The sequence below is a fragment of the Neofelis nebulosa genome, chromosome 10 (genome assembly GCF_028018385.1).
Source record: "Neofelis nebulosa isolate mNeoNeb1 chromosome 10, mNeoNeb1.pri, whole genome shotgun sequence".
NCBI classification, from domain to species: domain Eukaryota; kingdom Metazoa; phylum Chordata; class Mammalia; order Carnivora; family Felidae; genus Neofelis; species Neofelis nebulosa.
In genome coordinates, this window is record NC_080791.1 from 88,450,310 (window position 1) to 88,463,270 (window position 12,961).

The window sequence follows — 12,961 nt, forward strand, 5'->3', positions numbered from 1 at the left end:
GGAAAATCCTTCACACACTGGCTGTTGTCGAGTAGCATTCAATTTAGGGGTTAGGTTTTAGGGACTTCACAAAGTAGATAGTTTCTTAAATCGCTAGGACTTAGACTCTTGGAAGTGCAACAGCCAAGAGTTCCTGTTTCTTGTTCCTCTTTGCACTTTGCCGGGGCTGAGGAGGAGCAAACGTAGCTAGAGTTTAGAGGGGATGGGGCAGGTGAGATAAGGGAGACAGAGTAAATCAAGGCATTCTTCCCTTTTCACTAAGGGCATGTAGTTGAATTCATGTAAATCAACTGGTGAGATGAGACTGTAGTGCATCATTTTGTTTTTTGGAACTCATTTTTCAAATTTATGATTTTTTTCTTTTGACTTCTGTTTTTGGTGCCATGTACCAGCAGCCTCTATTTGTGATAACTTGTTCTAATTAGAGACTGTTTAATTAATGTTTTTTTCCTTTTAATATTTTCTAGCTTAATATAGATTTTAATTTTCTTTTTGTTTTCTATTTAGGACACATTTATTTTAGCAATAGGCTGCTTACATTGATCCCTTTAGAAATTTTACTGATGATTTATATTTATATCTATGGCTATAGATATCTATATTCAAAGATGACTTTTCTATGATAATAATAATACATGTGCCCTAAAGAAAATTTGGAAAACATAAGGGAAAGAAGAGAAGGGAGAAGGAAAACCCACTTCCAGCCCCAGCCCTCAGAGACCACAACTGTTGCATTTTGCTGTATTTCTTGCTGTATTTTTTTCTGTGACTATTTTTTAATATACTTAACATTATTTTGTTTATATGATTTTGTGCCTTGCATTTGTTATCATCATGACTAAGCCTTTTCTATGTACTTAACAAGTTTACTTACTCACTAACTGATTATATTAGGTGTTTGCAATACTTCTGCTTTCTGAGGTTTATAGGGCTAACGGGGTGTGTTATTACCCAAAGTAATTGTTACTTCCTTGTATCTGTCTTCTGTATTTTTATTCTAAAGTGATTTTTTTTTTCTTTCATATTCCTCAGTCCTTCTGTTATTGAGACTACCTGTATCAGAGAGGTTCATGTAGATTTCAGAACTTCATTAATTAGTACCTGTTTCATGTTTATCATTCTTGTTTACCATTATAGTGGCATATGTATGAAAAAACTACTTAAGGCTACATTTTGACACACCCTTTGCCCAGTTTTAAAAGCCAAGCATTTGGGTTGTGCTCTTGAGTTTTGATGAAAGAGCTCAATTGTTCCCAGTAGTCAAAGACTCGAAGACAACTCCTACTTTGAGTAAAGGTCGGAACTTATTTGGAAATAGAATTTTAAGATTACCCAAATAGGCACATTTCAAAGAGCTGATTCTAAATGCAGAAGACCACTGTAGTGGCTGGTTGTTGGAGCACAACACCTTTGATATAGACGAAGCTCGCCTAGAATGACTTCCAAGGGCTAGTAATTGGGCTCCGTAATAGTATGGTGCCTTGCTTCTTCCTACGTGCACTTGGTACCTTGATCAGTGTCATGTACAGGTGCATCTTGATTATTCACTCTGGATAATCTGTTCTGGCAGTGAGCTGGTTAAAGTTCCAAGCTCAGACTGGTTTGTTCAGAACACTTAATATGTTTCTAGGCCACTCCTATTTAGGCAGCATGTGCTCAGGTAACTCAAGCTTCAGCTAATACCAGTCAAAGCAGGTAGGAAAGTAAATATGCCAAAATGAAAAAGAAAAGCCTTTTCGTTTATTCCAGAAGTTGTAAAATATGTTTTGATTGCATTTTATCCTTATTTTTTCTAGAAGTCTAGATAAATGAGTGCTGACATACCTGAAATACCAAATTTTTTTGAAAACCCTTTTTGGGGCGCCTGGGTGGCTCAGTCGGTTAAAGCGTCCGACTTCAGCTCAGGTCACGATCTCACGGTCCGTGAGTTCGAGCCCTGCGTCGGGCTCTGGGCTGATGGCTCGGGCTCTGGGCTGATGGCTCAGAGCCTGAAGCCTGCTTCCGATTCTGTGTCTCCCTCTCTCTCTGCCCCTCCCCCGTTCATGCTCTGTCTCTCTCTGTCGCAAAAATAAATAAACGTTAAAAAAAAAAAAATTAAAAAAAAAAAAGAAAACCCTTTTTTATTCATCTGTGGAGGGAAGCGAAAGTGAAGCTAGAGCTGAATAAAGTCATAGTCAATAAAGGAAAGAGACTTCGAGAATCTTAAAAACCTTGAAGGAAGGGTGAAGGAGAGCTCTGGAATGGGAAATGGGAAGATGGGTGTGCTGCAGTGGAAGGCACGAAAAAGATCCCCGACACCAGCTCTGCCACTAATGACCACGTGACCATGCGGCAGGCAGTTAACAGCTCAGGGCTCCGTTTATGTGTCTGTAGATTGAAGGAGCAGAGCAACTTTCAGTTGCTCCCAAGAATTCTGTGATTTGGGGTTTGAATTGAGCTCAAGCCCAAATGCAACTCTCAGATTTGAAACGTGTCTTTGGGTCTCTTCTTCTGTGGGGGCCAGATCAAACCTGTATGAATATATTCGTACTGGTAAGCACCGGAGGATTTTAAAGGTCAGATCCCTTGAAGTGTTCAAGCAACCTTGAGATGTCTTCAGCAAGACCCAGAGTGGGCCCGCCCATGTGAGAGCATTTGGAAGCTGGCATTGTTCTTTAAGAATCTGAGTCCTGCCTGTAGCTAAACAGAAGACCTTAAAAATAATAGGTACATGGCATGCATATGTATTGTATGTGTATATACGCAGGCATGTGTGTGTATATATGTGTATATGTAATTGCCACTTGAATTATATCTTATCACGTTGACTGTTTTCAGACTTACTTCAGTTTTCATCTCCCTAAGTGAATCCATATGGTTTTTTTTTTTGAAGGTGGTGCTCCAAATTATTACCCCAATAGCTTTAGTGCCCCCCAAGAACAGCGCTGTGCCATCGAACATAGCAGCCGGTGTTCTCCAGATGTGCAGCGCTTCAACAGTGCCAATGAAGACAATGTCACTCAGGTAATGACTCCTTTGTCAGCTGTGAGACTCATCAGATCAGTTTCTTGTTAGTGTCTGCATATTTCCCCCTCCTAAAGTGTCTAATATGTCTTAAACTGAATTCATGGAAGACATCCCTAATCATAAATCAGTCCCTTTATTAGATGGAGTTGAAGAGCTGTGTTGCTATGCTCTTTCAGTACAAGGTATGGAGACTCATTTCAGCTCCCCCAAATTTTATTGAAGGGGTTATAGGTGGGGGCCATTGGGGAAGCAGTGACACATAAGAATGTAAGAGATGGGCAAATAAGGCAACTAAGTACAACCACATCTAAGAAGATGGGCAGGACAGCCTAGATTTAAGGGGCTGGACCTTGATTCACAATAGCTCTAGGAGCCTCGGTAGCAAAAGTATGCATGTTTCCATCGTAGGGCACCCTGTTCATGTTACTCCACTGCTTTCCACCTGTCGTCTTCTGTTTTCTAGAACTGATTTCTTATTCTTACCATGTCCTCCCGAGTTTCTCCTCACCACCTCATAGCTTCTGTTTTAACATTGCTCTGACCATGGCCTAACCTTCTTTATGGCTTCTTTTGTATCACTTTTTTTTTTTTTTACACCATTTTTCACTCTCTCCCTCTCTCTCTCTCTCTCTCTCTCTCTCTCTCTCTGTCTGTCTCTCAATATTTATAACCTTCTTTATGGCTTTCTCATGTATCACTTTTTTTTTTTTTTTTTTACACCATTTTTCACTCTCTCCCCCTCTCTCTCTCTCTCTCTCTGTCTCTCAATATTTATATATCAGTTTCTGGAGAGAGGAAGTCTGATTGATTTGACTGATCTTTTCACTTCAGTTTGCATCATTGGCCTTTGGCCAGCCTATGGTTGACTGCCCTTGGTCAAGTACCCACCCTCTTTGCAATCCCCTGTGGCTGCCTAAGAGCTGTTCTGTGGATGCACTGCAAGAGACCCTTTGACTTTATAGAGCAGCCTCCTCATTAACGTGCCCAGTACAACTTATACCTCACACAAGAGAAGAATGAAATTAAAGAGTCTAGTTGCCTTAAGAGCTCTGTTTGGGTAGCTGGTGTTAAACTTAGTGTATAAACTTAGAATAGGACCTATATCTAGTTTCTCAGTTTATAAATGTGGGTTCCAAGTAAAAGATATTGAAATACATGAATTTATTCACTGTGGAGATACCTTTATTTGAAAGGCACATATGTGTATACATAGATATGTGTATATAATAAAGAAATTACTTTATAGTAGGATATAAACCACATTTAGATGAAATTAAACACCTAAAAGCCTTTTGTGGTAACTGCATTATTCTTGGTGAGGCAGGTGTTACCAAGTATATTATAATACAATCCCTGCCTCTCAAAGAATTTTGCCTGCATGAGGCCTATTCCAGTGTTAAACTAGTGAATACAATGTCTGCAAAAATTAATTTAGATAGTAAGTGGCTTCTAGAGTGAGAGAATATATTTGCATTTCATCTAACTAAAGACTCATGTCCAGAATATGTAAAGAACTTCTACAGAGCAGTGAGAAAAAGACAAATGAATAGAAAATGGGCAAAGACTTGAATAGGTACTTCACAAAAGAGGATATCCAAATGACTGGAAAACATACGAAAGGTGGTTTATCTCAGTAGTCATCAGGGATATGTAAAATGAAACCACAAAGAGATAGCACTACATATGCTCCAGGATGTCTAGAATTAAAACGACTGCCCATTCCAAGTGTTGAGAGAACAAGAAACAAGTCTAACTCTCCTGTGAGTGTAAATTAGTCCAGCTGTTTCAGAGAACTGTGTATCAGGATCCATTAAAGCTAAACACGTGTGGGTCTTTTCACCTAGTAAAGTACACTCTTGTGTGGGAATGCAATAGAAATGTGTACATATGAGCACCTGAAGAAACGTATAGGACTGTTCATGTTAGCAAATGCTCAACAAGAGCTTGGATAAGCACATTTGGCAAAACACAGTTAAAATATTAGAAGTCGGGGCACCTGGGTGACTCAGTCAGTTGAGCATCTGACTTTGGCTCAGGTCATGATCTCACAGTTCGTGGGTTCAAACACTGTCAAGCTCTGTATTAACAGCTCGGAGCCCAAAGCCTGCTTCACATTCTGTCTCCCTTTCTCTCTGCCCCTCTCCTGCTTGCACTCGGTCTCTCTTTCTCTCTCAAAAATAAACATTAAAAAATTCAAAATATATAAATAAAATATTAGCAGTCAAAAGAACTGCCTTTAGGGAGGCAGTTGGAGGGGAAAGAAAGTGACTGGGAAAAGGGACTACAGTGGGCAGATTTCTGAGTGTGAATGATCTGGGTGGTAGTTACATAGTGTGTTCACTTACAAATATTGAACCTCACACTTATGGTTGGTGCCCTCTACTATAGGCCTATTATACTTCAATTAATAAGCTTACTAAAGAAAAAAATCATTCTCTCACTTTGTATAGACTAGTAAAAATACCAGTTTTCTGGGGGCACCTGGGTGGCTCAGTTGGTTAAGCGTCCGATGTTGGCTCAGGTTATGATCTCGTGGTTCACGAGTTTGAGCCCCATGTTGGGCTCTGTGCTGACAGCTCATAGCCTGGAGCCGGCTTTGGATTCTGTGTCTCTCTCTCCCTCTGCCCCTCCCCTGCTCATGCTATGTGTCTCTTTCTCTCTCAAAGATGAATAAACATTAAAAAAAATGTTTAAAAAAATGTTTAAAGGGAATTTGGTCAAAGGTCTGTGGTTAAAGTGTTGGAGCTGATAAAGCTGTTCAGAATCCTTATCTGGCTAATAAATTAGAACAGCCGTCCCATGTGTGGGGTCCGTGCCACCTATAGTGAGCAACTGTAGATGGTGGTTGCGAGCCAGGTGTAAGAACATGCAGATCACAGCACCCTGGAGACTTCTTCAGTTTGACTTCCAAGTCCCAGCCTGCCTTTGACCTGAGTGGTGTGAATGCTGAAGCCAGGCTTAGATGGTAAGGGTTACATGCTATTTACATTGCAGTCGTCTTGTCCGCATGATGAGATAGGGGTGCTGTTCATCTCTGTTTGTACGTGTACTTTTTAAAAAACTTCTTGGAGCTAGACCAGCCAGATCCTAGGCAAACAAGTTTTTTGTATGGCTTTTATTCAGTGGTGTGTTGATAAATATTAGCAGTTGTGTGCGGGGCGGGCAGGGGAAGCCCTGGATTATAGTGCTTGTCAATTTTCTTGATGAAGATATTCCCTGGAGCTGATTTTAAGCTAGCAGCATGGTGTCACTGAATCTGTGGCATCGGGATATGATGTTCAGTATTTCCACTGTAGAGATACAGCAGACACAAATAACCTCAGGAGCATAGGTTACATGTATTAATTGGGAAATCATACATTTTGGGAGTTTATTATTTTTAAAAAAATTTTTTTTAATGTTTATTTTTGAGAGAAAGAGAGAGAGAGACAGAGTGCAAGGAGGGGAGGAGCAGAGAGAGAGGGAGACACAGAATTGGAAGCAGGCTCCCAGCTCTGAGCTGTCAGCACAGAGCCCAGTGCGGGGCTTGAACCCATGAACCGTGGGATCATGACCTGAGCCGAAGTCGGACACTCAACCGACCAAGCCACCCAGGAACCCAGGAGTTTATTATCTTTGTTTGTAATACAATTTATTTTATAAATAAAGTTTATAATGTAAGTTTATGTAATTGAATTTTTAATAACGGCTATGGTGAACAGGTCACAAAATTTGTAAAAAGATGACAATATGCCCTCATGAGCAAGCGCGCTCCAGCACCCTACTGAAATTGCAGGACCAGATTCCTTTCAGTTTGATGGTGATTGATGGGACACAGGATGCCTTACTTCTACTCATCACACATAGACATGCTAGATTTAAAAATTTTTTTAAAAAGTGGTTGAGCTGACAAAATTAAATCTCTAGGAATAACAACAGTGTGTGAACATTGAAGGAATATATATTACGGTGTGTAACCAGACCCTATTTATGACTTAAGGGGGTAGGAGTATAGGCTTCCACCAGACTGAGGCTGCAGCTTGTGGCATGTGGGCCCTAGATTTCCTGAGAAACTGGGGGTCCCACTCTTCTGCTCCTCTCCTCTAGGTGAGGTCTCTGTATTCTTGTTCCACTTAGAACCATAAAGAAGCCCTGAAGTGAGAGACAGTGGGTCAGTGAACCCTGCTAGGCTTCTGCAGAGATGGTGAAAATATCCCAAGACACCTTCATAACTTGGATACAGTTGGTTGTGCAGAAAACTCCTGTTGGACATGAGTCACAGGGAAAAATTACAGTACATATAGGGAAATCCATCGCCCTGAGAAATTGCACATGCAATAGATGGAAAAATCCTGTACATTATAGAATAATCTAAAAGGGCTTTAAAATAAGCATGTATACAGTATTCAAGGAGATACAGAAAGGAATATGATTTACAAGATAAGAATAGGATGTGTGGAAACAAAAACAAATAGATTTAAGAAAGATCCAAAGAGATATTTTTAGAATCAAAAAGTACAATTTTTCAAATAAGAATTTAATGGATATGGGGACTCAGTGGATGATTAAGCAATATGTTAGATATAGGTAAAGAGAGAATTAGTGAATTGAGGGAGAGATCTGAGAAAATCCCCATAATGCAGTACTGTGATTGGATTGTCTTCTTATCAAAAGTCAGATTTTTAAACTTTGGTATCAAACGTAAACTTTGCTCAGATTTTTAAACAATGTTTTTATGGCTTGATATTTGATAACATATTTAGAAAAGCTATGAACATTTTGACATTTTATGAATTTGATATTTTGGATAATGGGATTTTTTTTAACTTTATAAACATTAATATAAAGTGCATAGAACAGTGCCTGGTACATTATAGGTACTCAGTAAATAAGTATCGGTTGATTGAATGAATGAAATAGTAGAATAAAATCATAGCTATTACCTTGAAATGGTTGATTTCAGAAATGAACAAAGTCCATTAGGGCTCCTATACCAATACTAAGCTCCAATTTTCCATTTTAATCTATTGATATTAATTTTAGAGGTGAGCTCAATAATATAAACAAAATATCATTACTAACATGTATCTTCATAAAAAAATTTTTTTTTTCATTTTATTTATTTTAGAGAGAGGGAGTGCAGGGAGGGGCAGAGAGAGAGGGAGAGAGAGAGAGTCCTAAGCAGGCTACACACTCAGTGTGGAGCCCAATGCAGGGCTCGATCCCATGACCCTGAGATCACAACCTGAGCTGAAATCAAGAGTCGGGCGCTCAACTGACTGAGCCACCCAGGCACCCTGTGTCTTCTCCAAGAAAGCTTGGCTTCTGAAAAGCTAAGGATATATATTAATGAATTAGAGTTTTTTTCCTCTGTGGTTCTGGGTGAATTGAACAAAGGTTGTATTGTGCTGAATTTCTATGTGATGACAGCTTGCACACTTTGGACTTGGCAGTGTTAAGGTGTGGTGGGATTCTTAATTGTAGACTGTATGGTTTTCTGTTCATAAGAGATTGACAAACACTGACGAAGAAGGACGTTACGAAGAAGCAGTTGTGGGCTCTGATCAACTGAATTCTTTCTGTTTTGCTTAAAATAAAACAAAAAAAAAGTGATGAACTCCGCACAAATGACAATTTTAACTAGAACTTTAAACTATCCTTAAATTCTAAAATCATTTTCATTCTTATGCCAATAAGAAGTCTTACTTTTTCATTTCTTTTTTTTTTTTTAAATTTTTTTTCAACGTTTTTTATTTATTTTGGGGACAGAGAGAGACAGAGCATGAACGGGGGAGGGACAGAGAGAGAGGGAGACACAGAATCGGAAACAGGCTCCAGGCTCCGAGCCATCAGCCCAGAGCCTGACGCGGGGCTCGAACTCACGGACCGCGAGATCGTGACCTGGCTGAAGTCGGACGCTTAACCGACTGCGCCACCCAGGCGCCCCATTACTTTTTCATTTCAAAAGTGGCCCATCGGGTGAGTTTTGTTCATGATAAACTGGTTATTTGATTCTCTGCACTGTGCATTTTCACTGAGCAGGTGCGGACCTTCTATATGAAGGTACTGAATGAAGAGGAGAGGAAACGCCTGTGTGAGAACATTGCTGGCCATCTGAAAGATGCACAACTTTTCATCCAGAAGAAAGCGGTGAGTCACGCTTTGTAAGCCGACGGGTGACATCTGCTGGCCGAAGAGAGTGCAGCTGTGTGAAAGAACCCTTAAAAGGAAGTGTCATTTTTATTGTACTTGAGCTAATTGGACTTAAAAAAAACATCAATACTAATCCCCAGCCAACCTCTGATCCTTTTCTCTGTGTCTTATCTGCAGTGAGTATGGTGTATCCATTGATCCATTAGCTCCTTGTCCAGCGTGTAATAATTTAGTTGAGTTCGGGTGAATTCTCTCCTATGCTCTTTATTGACTGCAGCCAAATTCTGTTCAAGAGAGTACTGTCCTATATAAAAATGTGGGTCCTGCCACAATTTTTCTTAGACTTTAGAAGATAAGAAATACAGGGTGGTGCAGTTGGTTGAGTGTCTGACTCTTGATCTCGGCTCAGGTCACAATCTCCTATTTTGTGAGTTCGAGCCCTGCATCGGGCTCTGCACTGATGGTGTGGAGCCTGCTTGGAACTCTCTCCCTCCGTCTTTTTGCCCCTCCCCCGCTTGTGCACATGTGCACACTCTCTCTCTCTCAAAATAAAAAAATAAACTTAAAAAATTAAAAAAAAAAGAAGGTGAGAGATACAGATTGCAACTTTATATCGTGAAGCCTGTCTGGGTGTCATGACACGTGACCCTCTTTCAGAAGCAACTAGAAACTTCCATGCTCTCTGGGGAAAACTGAGCTGCTTCCAAAACTCAGGCTGAACTTCTGAGCGGAGGTACTGTGGTATTTCTGATGGCAGTTCACTGTGCTACACGGAGTCCTTCTCACTTGGCAGTTTTCTGGCCAGCCGCAGGGCTAAGCTTCACGTAAATTTAGGCAACCCCAGTTTCCTCGTCTCGTGGTTGCTGCTTTTCTGTTCAAAGGAGCAGCTGGCCGGCAGCTCTCTGGGATGTGTTCAAAGGCCTGGAGACAGGGACCAGCAGGCTGGGCGCTTTCTCTGTAGGCAAAGTTCTGTGTCTTTAACTGTCTTTCACAAGTGAGTGTATGAAAAATAACCCTTTAAATTCCTGAGGCACTATTTAATTATTGCCGCCTGCAGCAGAGAGCTGGACAGTTGCTCTGTGAGATAAGGGGGTACGGGTTTTAGCTCCTCTTACTGATGAGAACGAGTGAGACGTGTAGAAGTAGCAGAACTGGGCTCGGACCCTTGGCGTTCTTATCTCACATGCGCCGAAGCCGGGAGGCTTCATGTGGGTTCCCGGTGCCCCACCTCCTGCTGTCTGCTCCGGATCAGCCCCCGGTGAGGAATTCCTGCTTGAAGTATGTGGAGTTGTCCAGCAGGTGCCAGTGTCTTTGTGCACGTCACTTAAAATTCAGGTAGCGTCTGGGCCCATTTCTGTACACGAATCACCGTGACTTGAGCCACTCTGAGGTCAGTTCATCACACGTCGTTAGCGCAGCTCACCTCGTATGTGTTTTTCTTATAATGTTCTGTGAGGTAGGCTTAATTATCTCACTCATTTTATGGGGAGTGGACACTGAAGCTCAGAGGAGTGACTTATCCAAGGTTGCTCAGCCAGTATGGGCCAAGGTTTTCCCCAGACCCCGTCCCAATCTTACCCCGTGTCGACAGACCCTGTGTGGTTCTACCCTTCCTTCCTTCCCGACGAGTAAACACTGTGAACCGGACACCGGGGTCTGGCCTGTTAGGGGCTTGGGTAACGTTTACATCATTTTCATTTGGTTTCAGGTCAAGAACTTCAGTGATGTCCATTCTGACTATGGGGCCCGCATCCAGGCTCTTTTGGACAAATACAATGCTGAGAAACCTAAGGTGAGCCCAGTGCAGCCTGGAGGTAGAGGAAGGGTATCCTGGATTAGACGAGGCGTAGTTTGGTTTCCTTTTACAGTGATTCTTCTCAGGGCCAACTATTAGATTTCCGAAGCTGTCCGGACCCTCATTTGCCACGTAAAGAACTCACTTGCAAAGCCCATACTCTTCATTTTAGCTCTGGACGATATAAGGCAGTTTAGATAAACGAATTCCCAATTGTTACTATTTTAGTGTGAGCACACATTAAAGCAAAGACGAAAACCATGTTGCTGCTGAGGGAGTTAATTAACCTGCTGGTCTTGTTCTTTTCAAACAGAAAGCCATTCACACCTGGGTGCAGCATGGGTCTCACTTGGCTGCCAGGGAGAAAGCGAATCTGTGAGAGTCGGCACCCTGGTCCGGCCCCAGGTTGCTCTCCACCTGTGAAGCAGCGCACGGTGTCCACTCTTCGCTGGATAGAGCCTTCTCCTGTGCTAGGTGTGCAAAGGCAAGCTCATGCCTTTAAAATGATAATCCAGGTTTCTATAGCAAGTAATGCAGCAATGGCTTTTAATGCTGTTCCCCTAGAAGGAAGTGAGGGTTAGGGCTTAACCGGTCATATTAAAGAAAATGTATTTGCTGTGACATTTGGATTATTCACTTAAGATGACTGGAATGAAAGTTTCTAACAGAAAGATGATTTTATTTGATAAAAAAAAAATCTTGCTGAAGTTAGTATGTTTACATATCATCTCATGGCCTTATTAAATAAAAATATGTCTGTGATTATATAAGAAGAAAAGATAATCTGCTCAGAAATTTTAATTTCTCTCAGTTCCCTATAGAAAAAACACATTTAATGAATTGATATTTTTTGACAGTAACTTCAGTGACATCATAGCTTAATGCTTATTCCTGCTTGGAACTGCTCAGCTTTTTTAAACTTGGGATTACACTTATGCTAATATAGCATTGATTTTACGACAGACTGATTTGTAATTGTTACATTTTTACAATAAAATAATCTGTACATAAGAATAGAAGAATGGTATTTGATTTCTTTAGGCTCTTTCTGGAATTTGGACTCTTAATCCGAGTATCATGTGTTATCAGATGCTTACCCTTAAAATTGAAAATAAACCAATGTCACAAGGATGCTATCGTTATTTGTTTAAACCAGTAGCCTTCTGAGACACTGGGGACCAGGACTTTTTTTTTTCTATAGGGAAAATAGCAAATTTCCTCAAATTTGAAAATTGCCGAGATCTCTTGTCCATTAGCTCACTTCCTTATCTTTTCTTTCTTTATTTCTTTGACTCGTCTTTGCCTGTCATACCGAAAATCAAGTAGAGTGCTTTGAAGTACTCAGTGAAAACCTGTTTTCTTTGAAAACCCTTATTCCCTTCATCTCTGATCTTGAAAACCAGTTTGCACTCTGCTCGCAGGAACTCCCTGAGATCTTTTCAATCTTCTAGTTCAAACTTCTTTAACCCCCCACCCCCACCCCCTGCCAAATCCTACTCCCTAAATTCTTCCTGTGTGTGTTTTTGAAACTATTACATTTGTCAACATAGAAAGTAAGATTATCCATATGTACCCAGTGGTGAATACTTTCAATATGGTGACCTCACTACAGTTGTCTTTCTACAGTACATAAAAGATAAATATATGTATCTTTATGATATAAGATAAAGTCATACAAATTAATATAATTTGACAGTGGGGAAGGAGTTGATTTGAATATTGGTTATAAACACAGAGAGGGAGTTTTTGAGATAATTTCCCGTTTTTGGTTTATTCTGTCATCTAGAAATAAGTCAGTAGTTAAAATCACGTGCATTTAACGTGTTTCCTGTATATAAAAATCTGACACCTGGAAGTGTCTCCAGTTTTGCTCTGGAGACGTCTTACTGTAATTTTCAAAGATAAATATTGATGAGGTTAACTTCCCCAGTTAGGTTTTCCTTCCTGGGAAGTAATACCTAGTTGTATTCCTTTTAAGTGACATTAAGAGACATCCTCAGAGTTTCTGAGCTAAATTCATAAGGTGAC

General features: G+C 40.6%; 1 protein-coding gene across 1 annotated transcript in view; it reads left to right on the plus strand.

Annotated features, from left to right (window-relative positions):
* Positions 1-12,064, plus strand: part of CAT (catalase) — a 36,799-nt gene extending 24,735 nt beyond the window's left edge. Inside the window, exons 10-13 of the mRNA XM_058688605.1 lie at positions 2,873-3,003; positions 9,028-9,135; positions 10,847-10,930; positions 11,247-12,064. Of these exons, the coding sequence (XP_058544588.1) occupies positions 2,873-3,003; positions 9,028-9,135; positions 10,847-10,930; positions 11,247-11,312 (389 nt within the window). The 3' untranslated portion in view covers positions 11,313-12,064. The remainder of the gene's footprint in view (positions 1-2,872; positions 3,004-9,027; positions 9,136-10,846; positions 10,931-11,246) is intronic.
* The last annotated feature ends 897 nt before the right edge of the window (positions 12,065-12,961 follow it).